Source organism: Stegostoma tigrinum, chromosome 1 (genome assembly GCF_030684315.1).
Source record: "Stegostoma tigrinum isolate sSteTig4 chromosome 1, sSteTig4.hap1, whole genome shotgun sequence".
NCBI lineage: Eukaryota > Metazoa > Chordata > Chondrichthyes > Orectolobiformes > Stegostomatidae > Stegostoma > Stegostoma tigrinum.
In genome coordinates, this window is record NC_081354.1 from 68,073,545 (window position 1) to 68,093,929 (window position 20,385).

Consider the following 20,385-nt stretch of genomic DNA (forward strand, 5'->3'; position numbering starts at 1 on the left):
CACTTACCTTGGCTCTATTTCCCTCCCCCCCCACCAGGCCAGGGACTCCCCACCTACGTTTGGGACACCACCCATGCACTCCACCTCCTCCAAGGCTTCCAATTCCCTGGCCCCCGACACCTCATCTTCACTATGGACATCCAATCCGTCTACACCTGCATCCTGTGCCCAGATGGCCTAAAAGGCCTCCACTTCTTCCTCTCCCGCAGGGCCAACCAGTCTCTGTCCACCGACACCCTCATCTGTTTAACTAACTCATCCTCACCCTTAACAACTTCTCCTTTAACTCCTCCCACTTCCTACTGACTAAGGGGGTGACCATATCATGGTGGGATTTGAACCAGGGTCCCCAGAACATTATCAAGTTCTCTGGATTTACAGCCCAGCAATAATACCACTAGGCCATCACCTCCCCAATATTATTTGTGATACAGAACCAGTGTTTCTTTTACCTTTGTCACTTATTAATACCACACCCAAATCTTAATTGTTTTTGTTTCAAAATAGTCCTAACAAGAATCCCCAATCTTTTGTTATGACCCACATGAGAAAGTGCATTGAAATTTGAGTGGCACTATTTCCAGGGTCACCATTGTTAAAGATTTAATCAAAGTACTCAAAGTCCCCATTTACTGTCTGGTGGACTCAGATTAACAGAAAACATTATCAGGCTCCTGTATTTAACAAGGACTATTACTTACCACAAGTAAATAAATATTAATCACAGATAAAACAACAGCATGAACTATCACCATGTAGTTCTAATAATTAAAACCCACGTCACCTTCTATATATACCTCTATACATAAACAGACAAACAAAACAAAATAGTATTGTGGGTGGAGGAAGGAACCCTGGGGAAACACAGGTCAATGGCACCGGTCAGTAGAATTTGATGAGATGCTCCTTTTGCTTCCCTTTTTAAATCTCTTTTCTCCAAGTTCTTTTAATTCTTCCCAGGAAGCACTAATTGTAAAGTCTTCGAGTTACAGTTTAATGAAAATTTACAGCAACCAATAGGAAAAAATAACCATTTTCTTCAGGTGTTATTTACTGTTACTGTGTAAGGATAGAACTTAGCTTCTCCGGCAGTGCAGTGGTTCCTCTCCCCATATCATACACACGTGTCCAGATGCTGATGACTTCTGGCATCCACAACTGGTCAAAATTACACAGACCAATCAGCAATCTGATGTTGAACTGCACACTGCACTTGCACCCTAGTGCCATGGTGTGATTTCTGCTGGTAAAGTCATGTGTCTACACAACTCTCAAAATTCCAGTAACTTGTCAGTCCATATTCACGAATAAATAAAAAGATGCTTTCTTCACAGTCTTATGATTCCAGTTGATATTATTACTGGACAAGATGGATCCCAGAGTGAAACCTGCTTGACGTGTCATGCATTTTTTTTTACAGTTGGTTACTGTGTTAGTCAGTAGCTGGACATATTCACACAAGGCTGCAAGCATTTTTCAAAAAAGCACACAGATTAATTATACAAATGAAAAAAAACATATCAGACCGTTGAAAAGATACTATCATAAACAGTAAAACAAAGATTTAATCTCTTTCTCAGGAATATACTTTTCAGGTGCTCCTGACTCTTTCATTTCTTACTTAACTGTTTCCACTTTGCTTTCTGGATCTGCTAAAACAGTTTTGAGATTTCTTTCAAGTTGACTGGCCTGGATTCATTTCCAGTTCTGATAATCAAAAGACATTTCTAAACTTTAACAACCTGGAGATTGTGCAAACTTAAACTGCCTTTCTGTGAACAATTCTTCCAAACTGAAAAATCTGATTCTTCTGCTCAATTGAAATGGAAATTTCCTTCTTCTGAACAAAACTCTGATTAAACTGTAATTGTCCTCTGATCAAAGATAACAAGGTGTAGAGCTGGATGAACACAGCAGGCCAAGCAGCATCAGAGAAGCAGGAAAGCTGACGTTTTGGGTCTGGACCTTCATTGTCTTCTGATCATTTGTTTTTTTTATATATGTTATAAGCTCAACAGTGTAAACAGTTCATCAAGTATCTGGGTAGACACGTAGTCACCTGTTTTTACTGATGTATTAAGGTCACTTTTCTAAAAGATTTTCTGAGCTCTTAACAGAAAGTTATCTTTACAGAACGGAAAGAAAAACTAGAGCTATTCCTGAGAAGCCTGAAATGCTCCTCATTACCCAGGAAACAAACCCTGGTTCAGACAATGTTATGATCACAAATTAGGTTTTACTGGACAGGTCAGATCCCTGGCCTGATAGATCATATGTTGTTTCGTTTGGTCTTAACAAGGTGGTCTCTCTGTGAAACATAAGTATGCAAATTGGAAAGACAAATGCAGCTTTTGTATAGTATCCAAAACACACCCCGATACAGAACCCAGAAATAACAGACAATAAATTTATGTAACAATTCAAATACAATTAACAGACAACTACACAGATTGGCATTTTTAAAAATGTATTTGTTCTTTGTTGAAAACAAGATTATGCACTAAATTGTGAATATATAAATTTAGATTTGTTGTTATTCTGCTGGAATACAAGAAAGAAGTGGATCTCACATATAGCCAATAGTAAACTTTTTTTTACAGGATTGCTTTTTTTTTAATCTGCAAAAATGTGACGATGAGCTCAAACTGGCATAATGCCTGGTCAGGAAATGAAAACCAATGCGGACACGTTTACGAAGTAACGACAGAACATTGGTTGATTGAATAGAGTTAGCATATAATCCTTCAGACTCTGAAATTTGAGTAAAGTTCAGTATTGTCTGTGGGATAAAAGTCTCCTTTCAGTGTCGGTGAATATTTAATAAATCCAGTCATCTGTGGGTTGGTACATAATAAATCCTGAAATCAAATTTAATGATAATACTTCAGACATTCCTAGCAGCAACAATCTAAATATTACTATATGACGACTGCCCTCCCCACTCATATCTAAGAATTTCTATCTGAATGGAAGAAATTGTCTCACAGACCAGTCAAGCAACAGCCTGATATAGTTTTACTCGTAACGTAATGTATATTGTTCAACATCCCAGAATTCTCCATTATGACTTCTGGGTATATCCAGAGGTAGGGGCATGATGCCACATGATCTGTTGGGAGTAACTAGTTTTCAACATGGGCTCTAGATTCCACTAATTTTCATGGTTTCAAGTCAAACAAAGTCAAAGAAATCTGTTGATCACTATCTACCACTGCTCTTCATGTTTCAAAACAATATCAGTTTGAGTACCGCCTGGAGCAAGCTGTAACAACAGATGTTATTTGCATGGAGGATAAATATTGACCATCAATTGGTGATTAAACAGTTACATGACTGACTGAATCAGCAAAGATTGAAAGGGACAGTTGCTAGTTTGGCCCTGTGCCAACTGGTGAGGAAATTAAGACAATTAGTTAAAATACATGATCTCAAGGTCACCAATGAACCTGACAGAACGCATACCTTGACTATCATTAGATGAAGTGATCGCTACATCATTCTTCATACAATAACATTTCATTTCCAATGTGCAGTACGGCACACTCACTGCACTGAGGGGACAAATGAAGGTTAGATCAAGCAGCCAAAAACTAGACATCCTGAAGGGTCATGGCCACTTTTGAGATGTAGACTGTGTGATTTATATTTTAAGTTTGTGTTCTTAATTTGGAGTTAGCAACATGTATTTTCTTTGTAATTGAAGTTATTCATTAACTTGCAAGTGTTTCATAAACCAAATCCTTAGTTTCTGAGGAAAGAGATTGGGCTTGAGCATGAGTAGGAAAATGGACCAACAGCTCCGAGACAGGACATCCTTTTAGAGAGGTGCAGAAGTCTCACCTATTGATGTTTAAAAATGCACTATCTGAAAAATTAAACCAGGGCAAACCAATCAAGTAGAGGTGCCTCCACTCCCCCATTTAAGCCAAGATGTGGGGAGTCTGGCCTCAAAAAATAATTCAGCCCCTTGCCTCAAATAGTTTTTACATAATATCTAATACACACACTACTCCCTCTGATGAAGGGTCTAGGCCTGAAATGTCAGCTTTTGTGCTCCTGAGATGCTTCTTGGCCTGCTGTGTTCATCCAGCTTCACACTTTGTTATCTATCCCTCTTAAATTTTTGTTTATCCAGCTAGCCATTGCAGCAGCAAAGATATTCCAGGGTAATGAAAACTGTATTATTGCATTTTCATCTGAATTGCTTGACTCTAATGTGCCTGTATTCTTGCTAAGATTTTGACATTAAGAAAATAGTCCACTTGCAGCATAACCAGTGAAGTGCAAGTAAAGCCAAAAAGAAAAATTACTAAAACAATCCCCGTTTCAAAAGATATATGCCTACCCTTTACAAAGACTTTAAATCCAACCTAAATGTTGTGAAAAGTATTGGTATTGGATATAAAATTAAATAAATTAATCAGTATAATTACAAACATAATGGAACTGAATGATTTGCATGCCCTTCAGTGTTACATAAATCTGAAACCAGTCCAGCATGAAACTTTGGGATTCACAGCAATCCAAACATACATTTGTCCACTGATAAGAAGGACAATGGCTTCTAAAGCACTTCATAGTTTTCAGTTAATATCAAGGTTAAAGAGAGACCTTCGCATTGTGAAAGAATAAAAAAGTTACATTCTTACGTCTGGTAAATTTATTTCAAATTTCTACAAGTAGAAAAACAATGGGTAGAATTTTCCTAGTGTATTTTCTGCTTAAATAGCAGGACGATTAATTATTACAGCTGGAGAGGGCTTTACAGGGGTTCTTTAACTGAGCCATGGTATTATTGTAACATCACTGCAATCCTCCACAGATTAGGGGCGATACACTTTATCTGACAATGGAGAAATTTCTAATTAAAGGGAAGTGCAGTGGCCCGTAAATATGGATTTTTAAAGCCACTGCAACAACAGGAATTGTAAGGATATGTCAGAAAGCTGCACCCACTCCCTCCCCCCCCCCCCCCCACTAAATCTCTTACCTTTATCTCGAGGTCCTGCTGTGAGATGTAAAGACTGTAGAGTAAGAAGGAAGTAGACGATCTCTCCAACCCAACAGGCACGGGTGAAAGTGATCTTGGAATTCAGTGGATGTGTGATCCCTCCAACCTGAGACAATGCATCAAGATAATCCAGAACTTCAGAAGTGCGTTAAAATGAGGCATATGCAACATTTGTGTGCTAAATCCACATAGTCCAATGTTCCTATAATTTTCCTGTACACTATTTCTCAGACCAACATTTTGCAATTATGCTTATTCCTCTCTCTCTAAGTATCTCACATCCTCATCCGGATAGCCAATATCGTAATACTCTCTTGCACCCAAGCTTCACCATTATATTCCAGCAATACTGTCCTTCTCTGTTAGCCACACAAGTAGCCATTGTTAACATTCAAACTCTCTGTTTTCACTCTTGAAAAGAGCACACCATACCTCAAGACAAAAAACAAGATTAGAGGAAAGGCTTGACCTTTCAATGACATGAATCTTGTCAACCACTGGTGTTGTGTGCTCATGTGACCCACTAGGAACAAAGTCATGTTCCAAAAAGCCTGCAGATGTCAACAATTTACCATGACCTAAAGCCTAACGCTCCTGCGGAATAAGTCCTGAAAAAGTTGATCTGCTACATCTGCAGACACTAGTTTGAGGATCCAACTCCTTTGGAATGCGTTCTCTACTCATTGCCTCTAACATGTGAAATAAGATGGGGAGACAGCAGCTGGTGTTGGGATGCTCCTGCTGCTGTTGGTATTCATTTTGCAGTTCCTCTTGTTCTTCAGAGGTGGAAGTAGAAACTGCACAGTTTGCTCCCAAGGCATCATAAAGACTTGCAGCAAGGAAATGTGGTTGAAGGTAGGTGAAATGCAAGATAGGTGAATTGACTTTTAAGGAGTTAGCAGTTGTTGATTTTTGGAGTTTATGTTCACAGTTGCCAATTGTAGCCAGTTGGCCATTTGTGACATGCTGATATTTGAGTTCTTCATATGATACATTAGTCAATCAGACAAAGAATATCTTCAACAATAATAGATGAGAACAGTTTACCAATCCTGAAGCAGTTCTACGGAATGGAAGAATGGGGCAGCTGTTTTGAAGTGATGGTGTCTTCACCGCTGATGTTGTTCAATCTTCGGTGGTAACACTGTTTGATCTTCCATTAAGCTCATGTAGAGCAACTCCTGGTCTTCCCCCAAAAAGGTGGTGGTTTGTTTCTTTGCACTTTCTCTCATTGTTTCTCTATCCCGAGTTGATATATCTTGTTTTTGAGGCTGGCAGGTCATGCTGTGTCAATCAATTGTTTAAACCCTCTCAGCCAATAACCATAGGCAGCTACTCATGATTTTGAGCTGACCGTCACTCCCTGGCCACCTCCATTTGAATTAGTTTTCATTCCTGCCAAGAACAAAAACTCCTTCTTTCCAAAAATACTTCACTCATAATAGGTTAATGTGTACTCAGCTATTTACTACTCTAACAGAGTTAAATGAGGTCTCATGCTACACAGCAAATCCTAAGTATGGAATACTAAAAGCATCTTCTTTCAAGAGGGCCACAATTTCCAATGCATTCACCCTAAAGTATTGAAAGCATTTTCTGAGAAGGATTGCTAGGTGCATCAGCCTGTCATCTTACCGTGGCTAGAGTTGTCACACCACAGCACTCCACCCAGTTACTTGCTTTAGTGGCCCTGACTGGTACAGATAACTCTGGATAGCTTTGCTACCTGCTAATGACAGAATCATTGGTCAAAGTACAATTTAAGTAGTGATTTGAATAGTTTAATCATTTATCCTGACAGTTGCATAGGGCATGTCCCCCCTCGGAAGGGACTGAATATCATTCCTCACCGACAGGGCCACCACCCCACCCACTCTGCCCGTCAGTCTGTCCTTTCGATAGCAATGTATAGCCTTGAATGTTCATTTCCCAGGCCCTGTCCACTTGAAGCCACGTCACAGTTATCCCCACAACATTGTACCTGCCAATTTCCAACTGAGCCTCAAGATCATCCACCTTATTTCTTATGGCTCGTGCATTCATATATAATAATTTTAATTCGTTACTCCCCTCACCCTTCCTATCAATCCCTATTTCACTTGGCCATACTGTACGATCCCTTCTTGAGTTTTCTGCTCCTTTGATTCTGTTGTCTTTCTTAACTTCTCCTATTCTCACTTTCCCTTTAACTTCATTCTTAAATTTCAAGTTTGTCCCCTCCCCTCCAACTACTTAGTTTAAACAAACCTGCGTTGCAGTGGCAAACTTGCCTGCCAGAATGCTGGTCCTCCACCCATTAAGGTGCAACCCGTCCCTCTTGTACAATTTATCCCTACCCCAAAACATACCCCAGTGATCCAAGAATGTAAATCCTTGCTTCCTGCACCAGTTTCTCAGCCACACATTCAAGCCCAATATCTCCGTGTTCCTGACCTCTCCAGCCCACGGAACTGGAAGCAAACCGGAGATAACCACCCTGGAAGTCCTGCTTTTCAGCCTTCATCCGAGTTCTCTGAAGTCCCGCTGTAGAATGTCCCTCCTCTTCTTCCTGACGTCATTTGTGCTGACATGCACAGCCACCTTCACCCTTGAGGATTCCCTGCAATCTGTTGGTGATGTCCTGGATTCTGGCACTAGGAAGACAACAAACCATCCTCAAATCCGACCTGTTGCCACAGAAACCCCTTTCAGTCCCTCTCACTATGGAGTCCCCGATTAACACAGCTCTGCATGATGTCTGACTCCTCGGCTCTGCCTTTACACAAATTTTCGACTCGCAAGCCTGTCTTGACAGTTTCCAAGACAGCCAACCTATTTACGAGAGGTATTTCCCCTGGGGTGTCTTGTGCTTCAAGCATCTCTTCCTTCCTCATCGTCAGTGTAATGATCTCGCTGAAGGTCCTTTCCAGAAAACTCTCGTTTTCTGGGATGAGCCTGAGGTTATCTAGTTCTTTCTTCAGTGCTGCAACATGGTCCTTCAGAAGCTGAACGTGGACACACTTTCCACAGCTACAGGAGCCAGAGGCACCATCAGTGTCCCTGTCCTCCCACATCATGCACGGAGCACACTGAATTAGCTTGGCAGTCTTGTCTTCACCCTCTCCAACGGTGGCGTAATCTCCTCAGCCTCTTTGCCGAAGACTCCTGAGCCAAAGACTTGCAGTTTTCTCACCGGGCACACCTACTTAAATAGCAATCACTTACCTTCCCAACAGCCTCTCTTCTCCAACCTCACTTCCACCCAGCTGCCGCCGCTCTCTGCTGTAAAAAAGACCGCTGGCTTTGAAGTAAGTGCTTAAACAGCAATCACTTACCTTCCCAACAACCTCTCCGGTCCCGACCTCACTTACACCCAGCTCCTGCCACTCTCTGCTATAAAAAAATTGTATTGTTTTAGCCAATAGTTAGACAACAGGACCAGTTCTGGTCATCACTTTATAAGAAGGATGTGATAATAGAGAAGAGATTTACAATGTTATTGCTAGGAATTGATAACTTTAGCCATGAGATTAAAATGGATGCATGATTCATTTTCACTGAAACAGAAGAGGCTGACAGAAGATTTAACTCAGGTGTACAAAATTACAAGGATCTGAGATCAAGTAGATGGCAGAGCGGATAGACAAAAGCTAAATAACCACCAGGGAGTACAGATTAAAAATAATTGGTGTAATGGAAATGAGGAATAATGTTTCCACTAGGGGGTGATTATAATTTGGAATTTATTGCATGAATGTTAGGGGCAGATAACTTCACCAGATTTAAAAAAAAATATGACTGTTCAGTTAAGGTAACATAAAGCTATAGACCGAGAGTTGGAAGATGGGATTAGAGCAGATAGATTTTTATCGGTCATATAGGGGATGATGCAGTGAGTAGTCTCCTCTTTCCTTCTGTGTCTGTATGGGTTGGGTTTTTCTCCTCCTTAGAAGTAGTGGGGAAGTGGTGAGATCCATAAATAAATAGGTGAACTGACCTCAGATTGATGCTTTACCCCTTCTGGTCACCTCAACAATTAAGTTTAAGGTAGGAAGATCCATGGTCAACCTTCCTGACCTGTCAATAATGAAAGCTCTTAACTAGCAAATTAATGGCCATGTAAGGACAGCACAGTGGCTGAATGGTTGGTATGCTGTCTCACAGTGCTGTAGACTCGGGCTCGAGTCCAGCTTTATATGACTGTCTGCATGGAGTTTGCACAAATTTTCCGGTGTCTATGTGGGTTTCTTCCGGGTGCCCTGGTTTCTTCTGACAGTCAAAAGGCATACCTGATAAGTGGATTGGCAATTGGAAATATAGGGTACAGGGATAGAGTAAGGGGGTGGGACTGGGTGGGATGCCCTTCAGAGGATCAGTGTAGACTTAACAGGCTGAATAGCCTGCTTTCACACTGTAAGAAATCTATGATAAGGGCCACAATGCATCGGCTACTGGTCCCATTACATGCCTTCCAGGTGGATAAGAAAAGTGGCTGCTTCCCTGACTGGTAAAACAGAGCAGTCTGTCCATTGGTTGGGAGTGGGAAAACTCTATTTGCCATAACCTGGAGCACTGCTGGGGAGTAAGGTGATAAATACCAAAAGCAAAACACTTGACAATTCCTCCAACTGCCCTGCTATCCCTCTCCCTAACAGCCCCACCTCACAATCCCACCCAAAACAATCATTTACTGTGTCACCAGTCGCAGTCCTCACGCTGCTCTGAAACAAGCCTCCAATGAACCTCTGCAACTCACAATGGCTCCAGCCTCCAATTGGCTGACAGCTTGAAGCAGGTGGGACCTCCTGCTTTAATACCTGACAGGTCAATAATTCTGTTGCACTTAAATGCCTGATTGACACTTGATCCAGCAGACAATTTCTCACAGTAAACTAAAATTGTTATGGCCTTACTACATGAATAAAAGATAAAGAAAATGAATTGAAGGGAAAACCAGGCAGGTTTAGGGATCCCTGGCTGACGAGAGACGTTGAGGCTCAGGTTAGGAAAAAGAAGAAGGTATGCATTGGGTCTAAGCTATTGGGCTCATCTGAATCCCTAGATGACTGTAAAAAGTGTAGGAGCACACTGAAGAGGGAAATCAGAAGAGCAAAGAGCAGGTATGAGATGGATCTGGCAGATAAGTTAAAGATAATTTCAAGAGGTTCTATAGCTATATTAAGAGTAAAGAGGTGGCTAGGGAGGGAATTGGTCCTCTTAAAGATCAGCATGGCCAACTATGTGTGGAGCCACAGGAGATATGAGAGATTTTTAATTATTATTTCTCCTCAGTGTTTACTGAGGAGAGATTCATGGATACTAAGGAAATAAGGGAAACAAATGGGGATATTTCAGGCCACATACATATTAACAGAGAGCAGGTGTTTTTAGCCTTAGTTCACAGTAAGGTGGGTAAATCCCCTGACCCTGAACAAGTCCATCCTTGGACATTACGGGAGGCTAGGGAAGAAATTGCAGAGACCCTTGCAGAGATTTTTGCTTCATCTTTAGCCACTCGTGAAGGTCTGGAAGACTGGAGGGTAGTTAAAGTTGCTGCATAGTTTAAGAAAGGTAGCAAAGGCAAGCCAGGGAACTACAGGCCAGTAAGTCTGACATCAATGGTAGTCAAGTTATTGGAGGATACTGAGGGACAGGATTAATCAACACTTGGATATTCAAGGTCTGATTAGGAATAGTCAGCATGGATTTGTGTGCGGGGAGACATGTCTGACAAATGTTTTAAGAGTTTTTTGATGAGGTAAACTAGAGGATGGATAAGGGTGGGGCCGTGGGCATTGTCTATATGGACTTTAGTAAGGCCTTTAACAAGGCCTGCATGGCAAGCTAGTCTTGAAGGTTAGGTTCCATGGGATCCAAGGAAAGCTAGCTAATTGGATTCAAAATTTGCTCGATGGTAGGAAGTAGAGGGTGATGGCTGAAGGTTGTTTCTCGGACTGGAGGCCTATGACTAGCAGTGTGCCACATGGTTGGTGCTGGGACCTTTGATATTTGTTATTTACATAAATTATCTGGATGTGAATATTCAAGGCATAATTAGTAAGCTTGCAGATGAGATATAAAAAAATTAGGAAGTAACATTGATAGCGAGGAAGGTTATCAAAAATTACAGAGGGATCTTCAGCAGATGGGAAAGTGGGTTGAGGATTGGCAATTGCAATTCAATACAGGTAAGTGTGAAGTGTTGCACTTTGGAAAGTCTAACCAGATCAGGACTTGTACAGTAAATGGTAAGGTCCAAGGAGTGTTGTGGAACAGAGAGACCCAGGAATACAAGTACATAGCTTGTTGAAAGTGGCATCACAAGTGGACAGGGTGTTGAAGAAGGCAGTTAATATGCTGGCCTTCATTGGTCATTGACACATTGAGTATAGGTGTTGGGATGTTATGTTACAGTTATATAAGTTGTTGGTGAGGCCACATTTTGGAGTATTGTGTACAGTTTTGGTCACCCTGTTTTAGGAAAGATGTAGTTAAATAGGAAAGTGTGCAAAGAAGATTTATGAGGGTGTTGCCAGGACTTGTTGACCTGTGTTATTGGGAGAGATTGGCCAGGATAGGACTTTATTCCATGGAAAAAGAAGAGAAGGAGGGGTGACCATATTGAGGTATATAAAATTATGAGGGGCACAGATAGGATGAATGCATATAGTCTTTTCCCCAGGAACAGGGAACTGAATACCAGAGGGCATAGGTTTAAGGTGAGAGGGGAAAGATTTAAGAAGGATCTGAGGGGCAACCTCTTCACGCAGAGTGTGGTGTGTATATGAAATGGGCTTCCAAAGAAAATGGCTGACAATAGCAACATTCAAAAAAACATTTGGATAGGTACATGGATGGGAAGGGTTTCGAGGGATATGGACCAAATGATGGCAATTGGAACTAGCTGAATGGGCACCATTATCAGCATAGACCAGGTTAAGCCAAAGAGCCTGTTTCCATGCTATATTACTCTATGACTCCAATATTAAGTCATGAAGGGAGATAAGGTGGGGGAGGTGTTCAACTAGTAAATAAGTTTTTGGGAAAAATTTCTACATGGTTCTCCTATTGTTAATAAGGTGATCAATTAGCAAATCAGAAAAACAGAACAAATCAACACTTATAAATACTTGTTTCTTCTCTTAAGTCATTCTGCAAATTGAGGTTACAACAGAAAGTTGGAAGAGACCCAGGGAAGTTCAAGGTATTTGTGTTTATCACTTCCCTGTTCCCACTTATGCTGAAATATATAATACTGTTGTTTGGTGTAAATGGAAAGTAATGGTATTTTAAGAAATAATACATTTCAAAATGATAAAGAAGTGACTTGTTATCTCAGAAAAGGGAACTTAATGACTCCTTTCTCAAACTGCTGATAGACTGAATAGATATATTCATTGATGAGGATAGAATGTAAGATAGCATGTTAATTAAATGATGTCAGAGAACACCAAACAATACAAAGTCAAAGACTTGGCTTGTCAGTTGTAGACATAATTCTTATAAAGCTTTAGAATTAGCCTATCTTATCCAATATTTAATAATTATTAAAATTTTTCAATTATGGCAGCAGCTTCATAACCATGTTTAGTGTGATGGATCCTTTGAAATGTAGCAATGAGAACTGTCCACTGTACTTTAGAAAACAAGTGTTCATATGTTCACAAGAGTCAGTTCAGAGCAGTAGCTCCCTTTGCACCTGCATTTTTCTCCTTCCCGAGCTGCCATGATGCTCTTTGGGAAAAGGTAAGGAGCCAAACAGAAAAGCAAAACAATGTTTGGAAATGTTGGCTGATTGCCTGGGAATGGAGATTACTCATGTAAAAAGCCAATATTTTAACATTTTAATGATCATTTTAAAATTTTTTTCTCAATAGAATACCCTAAGTAGATAAAATCAAAAAAGATCAGAATCTGAGGAATAAGTCAGACTATGGAAGCAGGGAATGATTTCACCTCTCTAAAGCCACTATTATTCTATTAGTGTATACACATTTTGTCTTTGCCTTTGGGTCCTGAAAGCAAACAACATGTAAAGTTCAACTTGCATGTCTTTAATTCTGCCTCCAAATAATAATAAGTACTTTTATTTAAAATATTATAAACATTTTATGAGATCATTTAGATGATGTTAGAATTGTACATTTATTCAGAGAGATATTATTAACTTGTATGATTTTAGACCTTAAACAGTAAACAGATAATGTTACTTCAAATCTGGTTCAACATGGCTGCTCTGTGGTATTTCTCTTCTTGTTCTTTGTTTTTACTCTTTCCCAAATTAAAAGAAGGCCAATACACAGACACAAAATAACAAATAGAACACACAGAATGGTAACCTGCACTAATAGCTAATTTATTTCATTGATAAGAAAATGCTATAAATTACAAATTACAGACATCCGAGAAAAATAATGTGAAGACTTCATCACCAGCCAACAATTCATTCAAAATGTATGAAAGTGTTTACATATCATATCTGTAACCAACATAAAAATTCAATCATATTTATGTTGCATGTAGCATAATGGAGAATGTCTCTTGCACAAGACCCCTGACACTTGTCACTAGTTATTGAAACTTCAGTGACAGATATAGACTCAAAGCAAGCGTGAGATTCATAACATGTGAAGACCTAGTGCAAGTTTCAGCTGAGGCTGGCAACAGGCAAACTTGGTGATGCTGCTCATCTTCATTACTGTATCATGCAGCCAGGTCTAGATATGCTGTTAATTGGCAGCATGCACGGAAATCTCAAGTTTGTGTGATGCTATAATGACACAAAGTTAACACATGTCTGAAGGCCAGCCTGCAATTCTTACACAGGAGGTGCATTCCAGATGCATCAGATTTGGAATTGTTCCTAGCTTCTCGCAAGGAAGAATGGAAATTAATGGAGGAGCTGACCTGTTAGAGGGCTTCCAGGTTCTTCAACTACTACTGGAGACGTTAGTGACAGTAGTCGAAGAAAGAAGAGCGAATCTTGTCGGAAGTTGCCCAAGTGTTTGTTTTGTTGCATTTCGTGGATTTTTCTGTCCGTGAGACCTAACAAGTTTTCTCACAATACTATCCCAAACATGCTTCAAAAATCATGCCAGCATGCTAATAACGGCCCCTTGCCCAATTTTCATTCCAGCTGCAGGCAAACGTATTTACCACTGCTGGGACCTCCCAAAATTCTTAAATATAGGCATCAAAATAGGTATCAGTGACCTATTAAAAAGGCTGTGTGCAGCTAATCAAATACTGGCAGTCTGGAGCTGCCCCATATGGATCATGTTATTTGCTCTGGATGTGGCAAATAAAGGAGAATTGGCATTCCGCCCTATAGATAGTAACCTGGAGGCCCTAATGGATTGGTCATGCAAAGAAGGATCTTCCTCTTACCGAGGGTGGGCAGAGAAGATCCACCCACCAGACTCAGTCAGGCTGGATCAACATTGTCATCTGAGTCAATCCCATCTCAACTGTCCAGAGCAAGACCCAGCAGCATAGGATGAAGATCAATGACTTTGTGCCACCATCTTCTCTCTGCTGCCTCATTTGATCTCTGTTACTACATTTATTTCTGACCAAGGCTTATGCTGTACCACTTTCACCACTGCTTGCAACATCTTTGTTTCCTCTCACTTAACCACTCCACTAGCCCTGAATGGTCTTGGTGTGCCTACTCACTCACAAGAAACACTTCACTACTTTTCCCTCACCTTCATAAGTATTAACAGCAGTGACACTCACTTTCATCTCACTTAATCCTCCTTTTATCTCATTGAAGGAGAGGACAGCCCATGATAGATCCAAAAGAATGAGGATGCATGGTAGGTAACCTGGCAAAATGCTCCTCGTTGCCAATGATGGAAAATTCTTGGCCTTCACCGATGAGGACTGGGACCAGTCATGAGGAGATGCTGAAGCATCCATGTCAAAGCAAGTAGGTAAGAAGCATTTTCCATTTTGTGCTACTCTCCCATTACCCCTACTGTGACTGTATTCTTCTACACTTTGTTCACAACACACTCTCTTATCTCCTTCAGTCAAGAAGTCAGTCCATAAGACACCTCGTCCTCCATCTCTGAAGAAGAATGCCTTAAAGGACATACCAAAAAGGCTGCATCTTGCATCTCTCACTGGCTCAGATGTTAATTACTTATGGCTACAGAGTAAGAAGTATCTGCTGGTGAGTGCATTACTACCACATCTCCACAACTGGCTGAAAGAAATGCTTCAGGTTGCTGGCATTTGGAAGACTGCTGGAGACCAGGCACCTGCTCAGGCTGAGGCAGGAAACAACCCCATGCTGTTGGCAACTCTCAACTTCATTGACATACACAAGCAGACACAGGAGCGGCTGTGGGTTTATCAAGAGCTCTGGGACAATTGGATACAAAGGTTGCAGTACTTACAACAGTGCATGTAGGACCCTGCTGCCTCTGGCGAGTGAGTGTCTGGCTGACTCCATGGACAGGTTGGCAGCTATTACGGAGAGCTAAGTTCAGTATTCTCAGAGTTTGCTGGATATGTACTCAGACTGGTTGACCTGAAGGGTCTGTTTCTATGCAGAATGACTCTATGACTCCATGACCTGCAATCCATTATCACAGCACACAAAGGTAGAACAACAAGTGGACGAAGTACCCTGACCTCAATCCAGGTGCTCCTAACTCACAGAGATAGGGCAATGCCAGCAGGCACACAGCCAGAGGAGAAACCACCACTTAACAGCTCCTGTGAAATGATAATACATCGGTTTAGTGTGAAATTAGAGCACTGGGAAAGTAAGGTGCCAGCTAGGTAGGATGCCCTGTGGGTAGAGTGTCAACTGGCTAGGGGTTAGGCTGCCAACTTGTCATGTAAGTAGGACAGCAAGTAAGTAGCTTGCCAGAGCATAACATGGCAAGGGGTCAGGTAAGTGAGGGAGTGTTTAGTATATGTTGGGGTGGAGGAAAATATTGGATCAGAAAGAGAATATGCTAGGTCTCAGAGGTGCTGTACCCTAGAAGTATTTTTGTGATTGGGGAGTGGGGTAGCAGTATGTGATCATGTCTGGCTACTGGGGAGGGTAAGTCAGGTTTTCTGCTGGGCAAAGAGGAGATAGGTCTAGCAGCAAAGTGTGTTGGTTTCCAGGTGGAGAGAGGGTGCCAGGTTTGTTTTCATTTTGATTTAATTTATTTTTGTCACATACTGAGATCCAGTGAGAAGTATTCCATGCTAACCAAATGAATCATATCTTACATAAGTATATCAGGGTAATAGAATGGAATGCAGAAAATAGTGTTACAGCTACAAAGAAGCTGCAGAGAAAGATCAACTCCAATATATGAAAAGTCCATTCATATGTCTGACAGCAGTGGGAAGAAGCTGTTCTTGAATCTGTTGGTACATGTTTTCAAACTTTTGTATATTCTTGCCTGTTGGAAGAGGGCAGAAGGGAGTATATACCAGGTGCAGGGATAACTTGATGCAATGGTAGGATGAAAGGAGTCAGGTCCTGGGCAGAGGGCAGGGACTGTCAGATCAGGGTCTGTGGTCAAATGAAGTCTGGGAATGATGTAGTTTGGGATGCATGTGGCAAATTGGTGGGGCATTTTAATAATTATTCAAGCATTCGACTAGGCTTTTAATAGACTAACTTTCCATAATGAGTTATTTATGTAATTACAGCAGAATCTCCGAGTTCATATATTATAAATGCATACTTTTGGTACTTTCAAAGTATTGGGGAACCAGATTAATCTTCAATTTCCTGGGTCATTCCCTTGGAGTCTGAAACATCAGAGATTCATTCGAATATAGCATTGATGTCAAGAGCTTTTAATCTCAACTCAACTCTGGAATTCAGCACTTTTGTCCATGTTTGGTCCAAGACTGTAATGAGATCAGGATCTGAGTGGGCCTGGTAGATTGCAAACTGGACGTCACTAACAGGTTATTGCTGAGCCGTTACTACTTGATAGCACTGTTGATGATACCATCATCACTCTGATGAGTGAGAGAAGACTGATGGGGCAGTAACTGGCCAATCTGGATCTGTTCTGCTTTTTGTGTACAGGACATTCCTGGGCAATTTTCAATATTGCCAAGTAGATGCCAGTGTTAGGACTACACAGGAACAGCTAAGCGAGGGAACTTTGGAGCACAAATCTATTGCTGGAATGGTATCACGGCCCATTGCTTTTACAGTATCCATTACCTCCAATCATTTCCTGATATCACAGGGGCTGAATTGACTGAAGACTAGCATTCATGATACTAGGAGCACTGAGAGGAGGCCAAGATGGATTATCCACTTGAGATTTCTGGCTGAAGATTGCTGCAAATGATTTTGCATTGACGTGTTGGGCTCTTCCATCATTGAGGATGGGAATATACACTGGGCCTCCTCCTGCAGCGAGTTGTTTAACTGACCACCACCATTCACAAATAGATTATAGAAGGAGAGCAGTACTTACATCCAAACTGTTGGTTGTGGGATTGCTCATGCTGTTTAGAATGCAAGTAGCCCTATTTGGTAGGCTCATCAAGTTGACACCTCATTTTTAGATATGCCTGGTGCTGCTCCTGGCATGCCCTCCTACAGTCTTTGTAGTGGACATTGAAATCCCTCACCCAGCGTACGTTTGCACCATTGCCACCTTCAGTGCTTCCTCCAAATATTGTTCAATAGGGAGGAGTACTGATTCATCAGCTGAGGGAGGGTGGTACATGGTAACCAGCAGAAGGTTTCTTTGGTCTTGTTCAACCTGAAGCCATGAAACTTCATGGGGTCCAGAGTCACTGTTGAGGGCTCCTAGGGTGACTCCTGATTCTGTACTGTTATGCTGACATCTATGCTGGGTCTGTCCTGCCTGTGGAATAGTAATGGTGATATCTGTGACATTGTCTGTAAGGAATAATTCCATGTGTATATCAGCTGTTGCTTGACTAGTCTGTAAGACAGCTCTCCTAATTTCAGCACAAGCTCCTAGATGTTAGCAAGGAGGACTTTTCCAGGTCAACACAGCTGTTTCTGTCATTGTCTTTTCCAGTAACAAGGTCAATGCCGGGTGATCTGTTAAGTTTCATTCCTTTGTTGAGACTTTTCAGCAATTGATACAGCCAAGTGGCTTGTTAGGTCATTTCAGAGGGCAGTTGAGATTCAACCACATTGCCGTCGTCTGGAGTCAGATGTATGCCAGACCAGATCTTATGGCTGGCAGATTTCCTTTCCTGAAGAAGAGTTGTGAGCCAGATTTGTTTCCTGATAGTCAGTAGATTCATAATTCCATTTTTTATTAAATTCAAATTCCACCATCTGCATGCTGAGTCTCCACAACATTCGCTGAGTTTATTAATTGTCTAACGGTAATACCATTAGACCATTGCCTCTCTACCCCCAAGTGTTAACTATTAAGATTAAGTCATAATAGTTAAGAGAGCTGAAAAAGTTAGGTCTCTTCTGAGCTTGTAACTCGGAACACAATACAGCCATGAATGTGAACTTTTTAGGGTATTAAATTTTCAAAGTACATGGTGGTGCTTTTGATAACTGTTTTTTGAAGTGCCACTTCCCTCATTTGGTTTATTTTTAGTAATTATTTACAGTTATAGAAAGCAGCTGTCTGTCTAAAGAAGACTCCCACAAAACAATTTCTTCTTTTAAAAGCTCATTGTGAAAACCTTGATGCTAAACTGATATTTCTATAATAGCTGAAGTAGATGAAAACTAACGTATTTTCCAATTTTAAATTGAAAATTAGGAACCAAATTAGGAAGTGAGCACAAAAGAGTGAAAACTTTCAAAGAGACAGGTGGCCTAACTTCCTGAATCTCATCTGTTTCCTCTTATAAACATGCATACCTCCTCTAGAAAACATTCTTAAAAATGAAACATTTGGAATTCTGCAGGGCTTCTCCTGATATGCTGCTGCTACTTCAGAGGGAAATTTCAGAAAATCCAGAAACATTGTACAAATACCTAAATTATGTCCATTATTTCATAATCCTGGGGTCCCAAGCAATCGTCTGTTAAGGAAGGATGTCTCACAGAGTGACTTAGGAAATTGCAACATCCTACAAATTGTTGAAAGAAAAATTCTTAACACTAAATTTCTCCACCCATAGTAAATGATGTGAAAAACCCAAATGTTTGAATCCTGGTTGGTTCAATTCCAAGTTAAGACTCTATAACCCAAAAGGCTCCACCTAAAATAAGGATCCCATGTCAAAGAGATATTGTCTTCCCATGCAGGAGAAAAGGTTTCCTAAGCTGGGACTGTCTTTTGCATTAAATTGAAAGCTTAATGGAAGTTTGCCAAGCAAGAATAACAGCCTGTAAAACTTTTGGACGGTAGACTCATTGAAGTTTCCTGCCAGTGTCATTTCAAGTTAGTTACATTGTTCCCTCTTTCCTCCCAACTTTTTTCAACATTCAGTAGCAATATACAAATTATTTATGTAATTAAAGCATTCAGATTCATTTCTTGAGAGTTAGCATTTCTTTAGAATCTACTGTTGTTTTCCTGCCAATTAAATACATCAACCATTCTTTAAAAACTAATAAATCTCCTGAACTTTGTACACATTAAATCAAGACCAAGTGCAGAACTTGGGTGGAGCAGGTTAAAAAAAGGGACATGTTTTGGGGGCTGGGGGAAGGGAGGCAGAAAGTGAAAACAGAAAGGGTGGAATGGGAGACAAAGAACATATGATGGCAAGAAGTAAGTGAAGGGGAGTAAGACCCAAGGTGGAAGTATAGAACAAAAGGAGGAACTGAAGGGAGCATTTTTTTTAAACTGCTGATTCACGGGATGTTGGGGTCACTAGACGAACCAACAATTATTGTCCATCCCTAATGGTCCTCAAGAAGATGGTGGTATGCAGGTTTCTTACACTGATGCAGTCTATTTGCTGTAGGTAGATCCACAATGCCATTAGGAAGTGAATTCCAGGATTTTGACTCATGACTAAGGAACAGCAACATACTTCCAAGTCAGAGTGTCTTTGGGGAAATTTGCAAATTGTGGTGTTCCATTTTTCTAAATTCCTTGTCCTTCTGGATGGTTGTGCATTTAGAAAGTACTGTCCAAGGAGAATTGTTTTGGTATCGGAGGAGTCACAAATAGTGATGAACATTGTGCAATAATCAGAGAAAATTCTCATTTCTAACCTTATGACAGAAGGCAGGTCACTGATGAAGCAGCTTAAGATGTTTGGCATAGGGTTCTACACTAAGAAATTCCTGCAGAGATGTGCTAGAGTTAGATGACTGACCTCCAACAAATACAACCACATTCCTATGTGCTACATATGAATCCAATCAGCTCAAAGTGTGCTCCCTGATTCCCACTGATTCCATTTTTGCTTTTAACACTTTGATATCACACTCGGTTGAATGTGGCCTTGATATGAAGGGCTGT

General features: G+C 40.8%; 1 protein-coding gene across 1 annotated transcript in view; it reads right to left on the bottom strand.

The window, feature by feature from the left end:
• LOC125463357 (uncharacterized) overlaps positions 1-20,385 on the bottom strand; it is a 76,062-nt gene that overhangs the window by 10,661 nt on the left and 45,016 nt on the right. Inside the window, exons 4-5 of the mRNA XM_048554607.1 lie at positions 8,326-8,383; positions 4,991-5,117 (exon numbers count right to left, since the gene is read on the bottom strand). Coding sequence (XP_048410564.1) covers positions 4,991-5,117; positions 8,326-8,383 — 185 coding nt within the window. The remainder of the gene's footprint in view (positions 1-4,990; positions 5,118-8,325; positions 8,384-20,385) is intronic.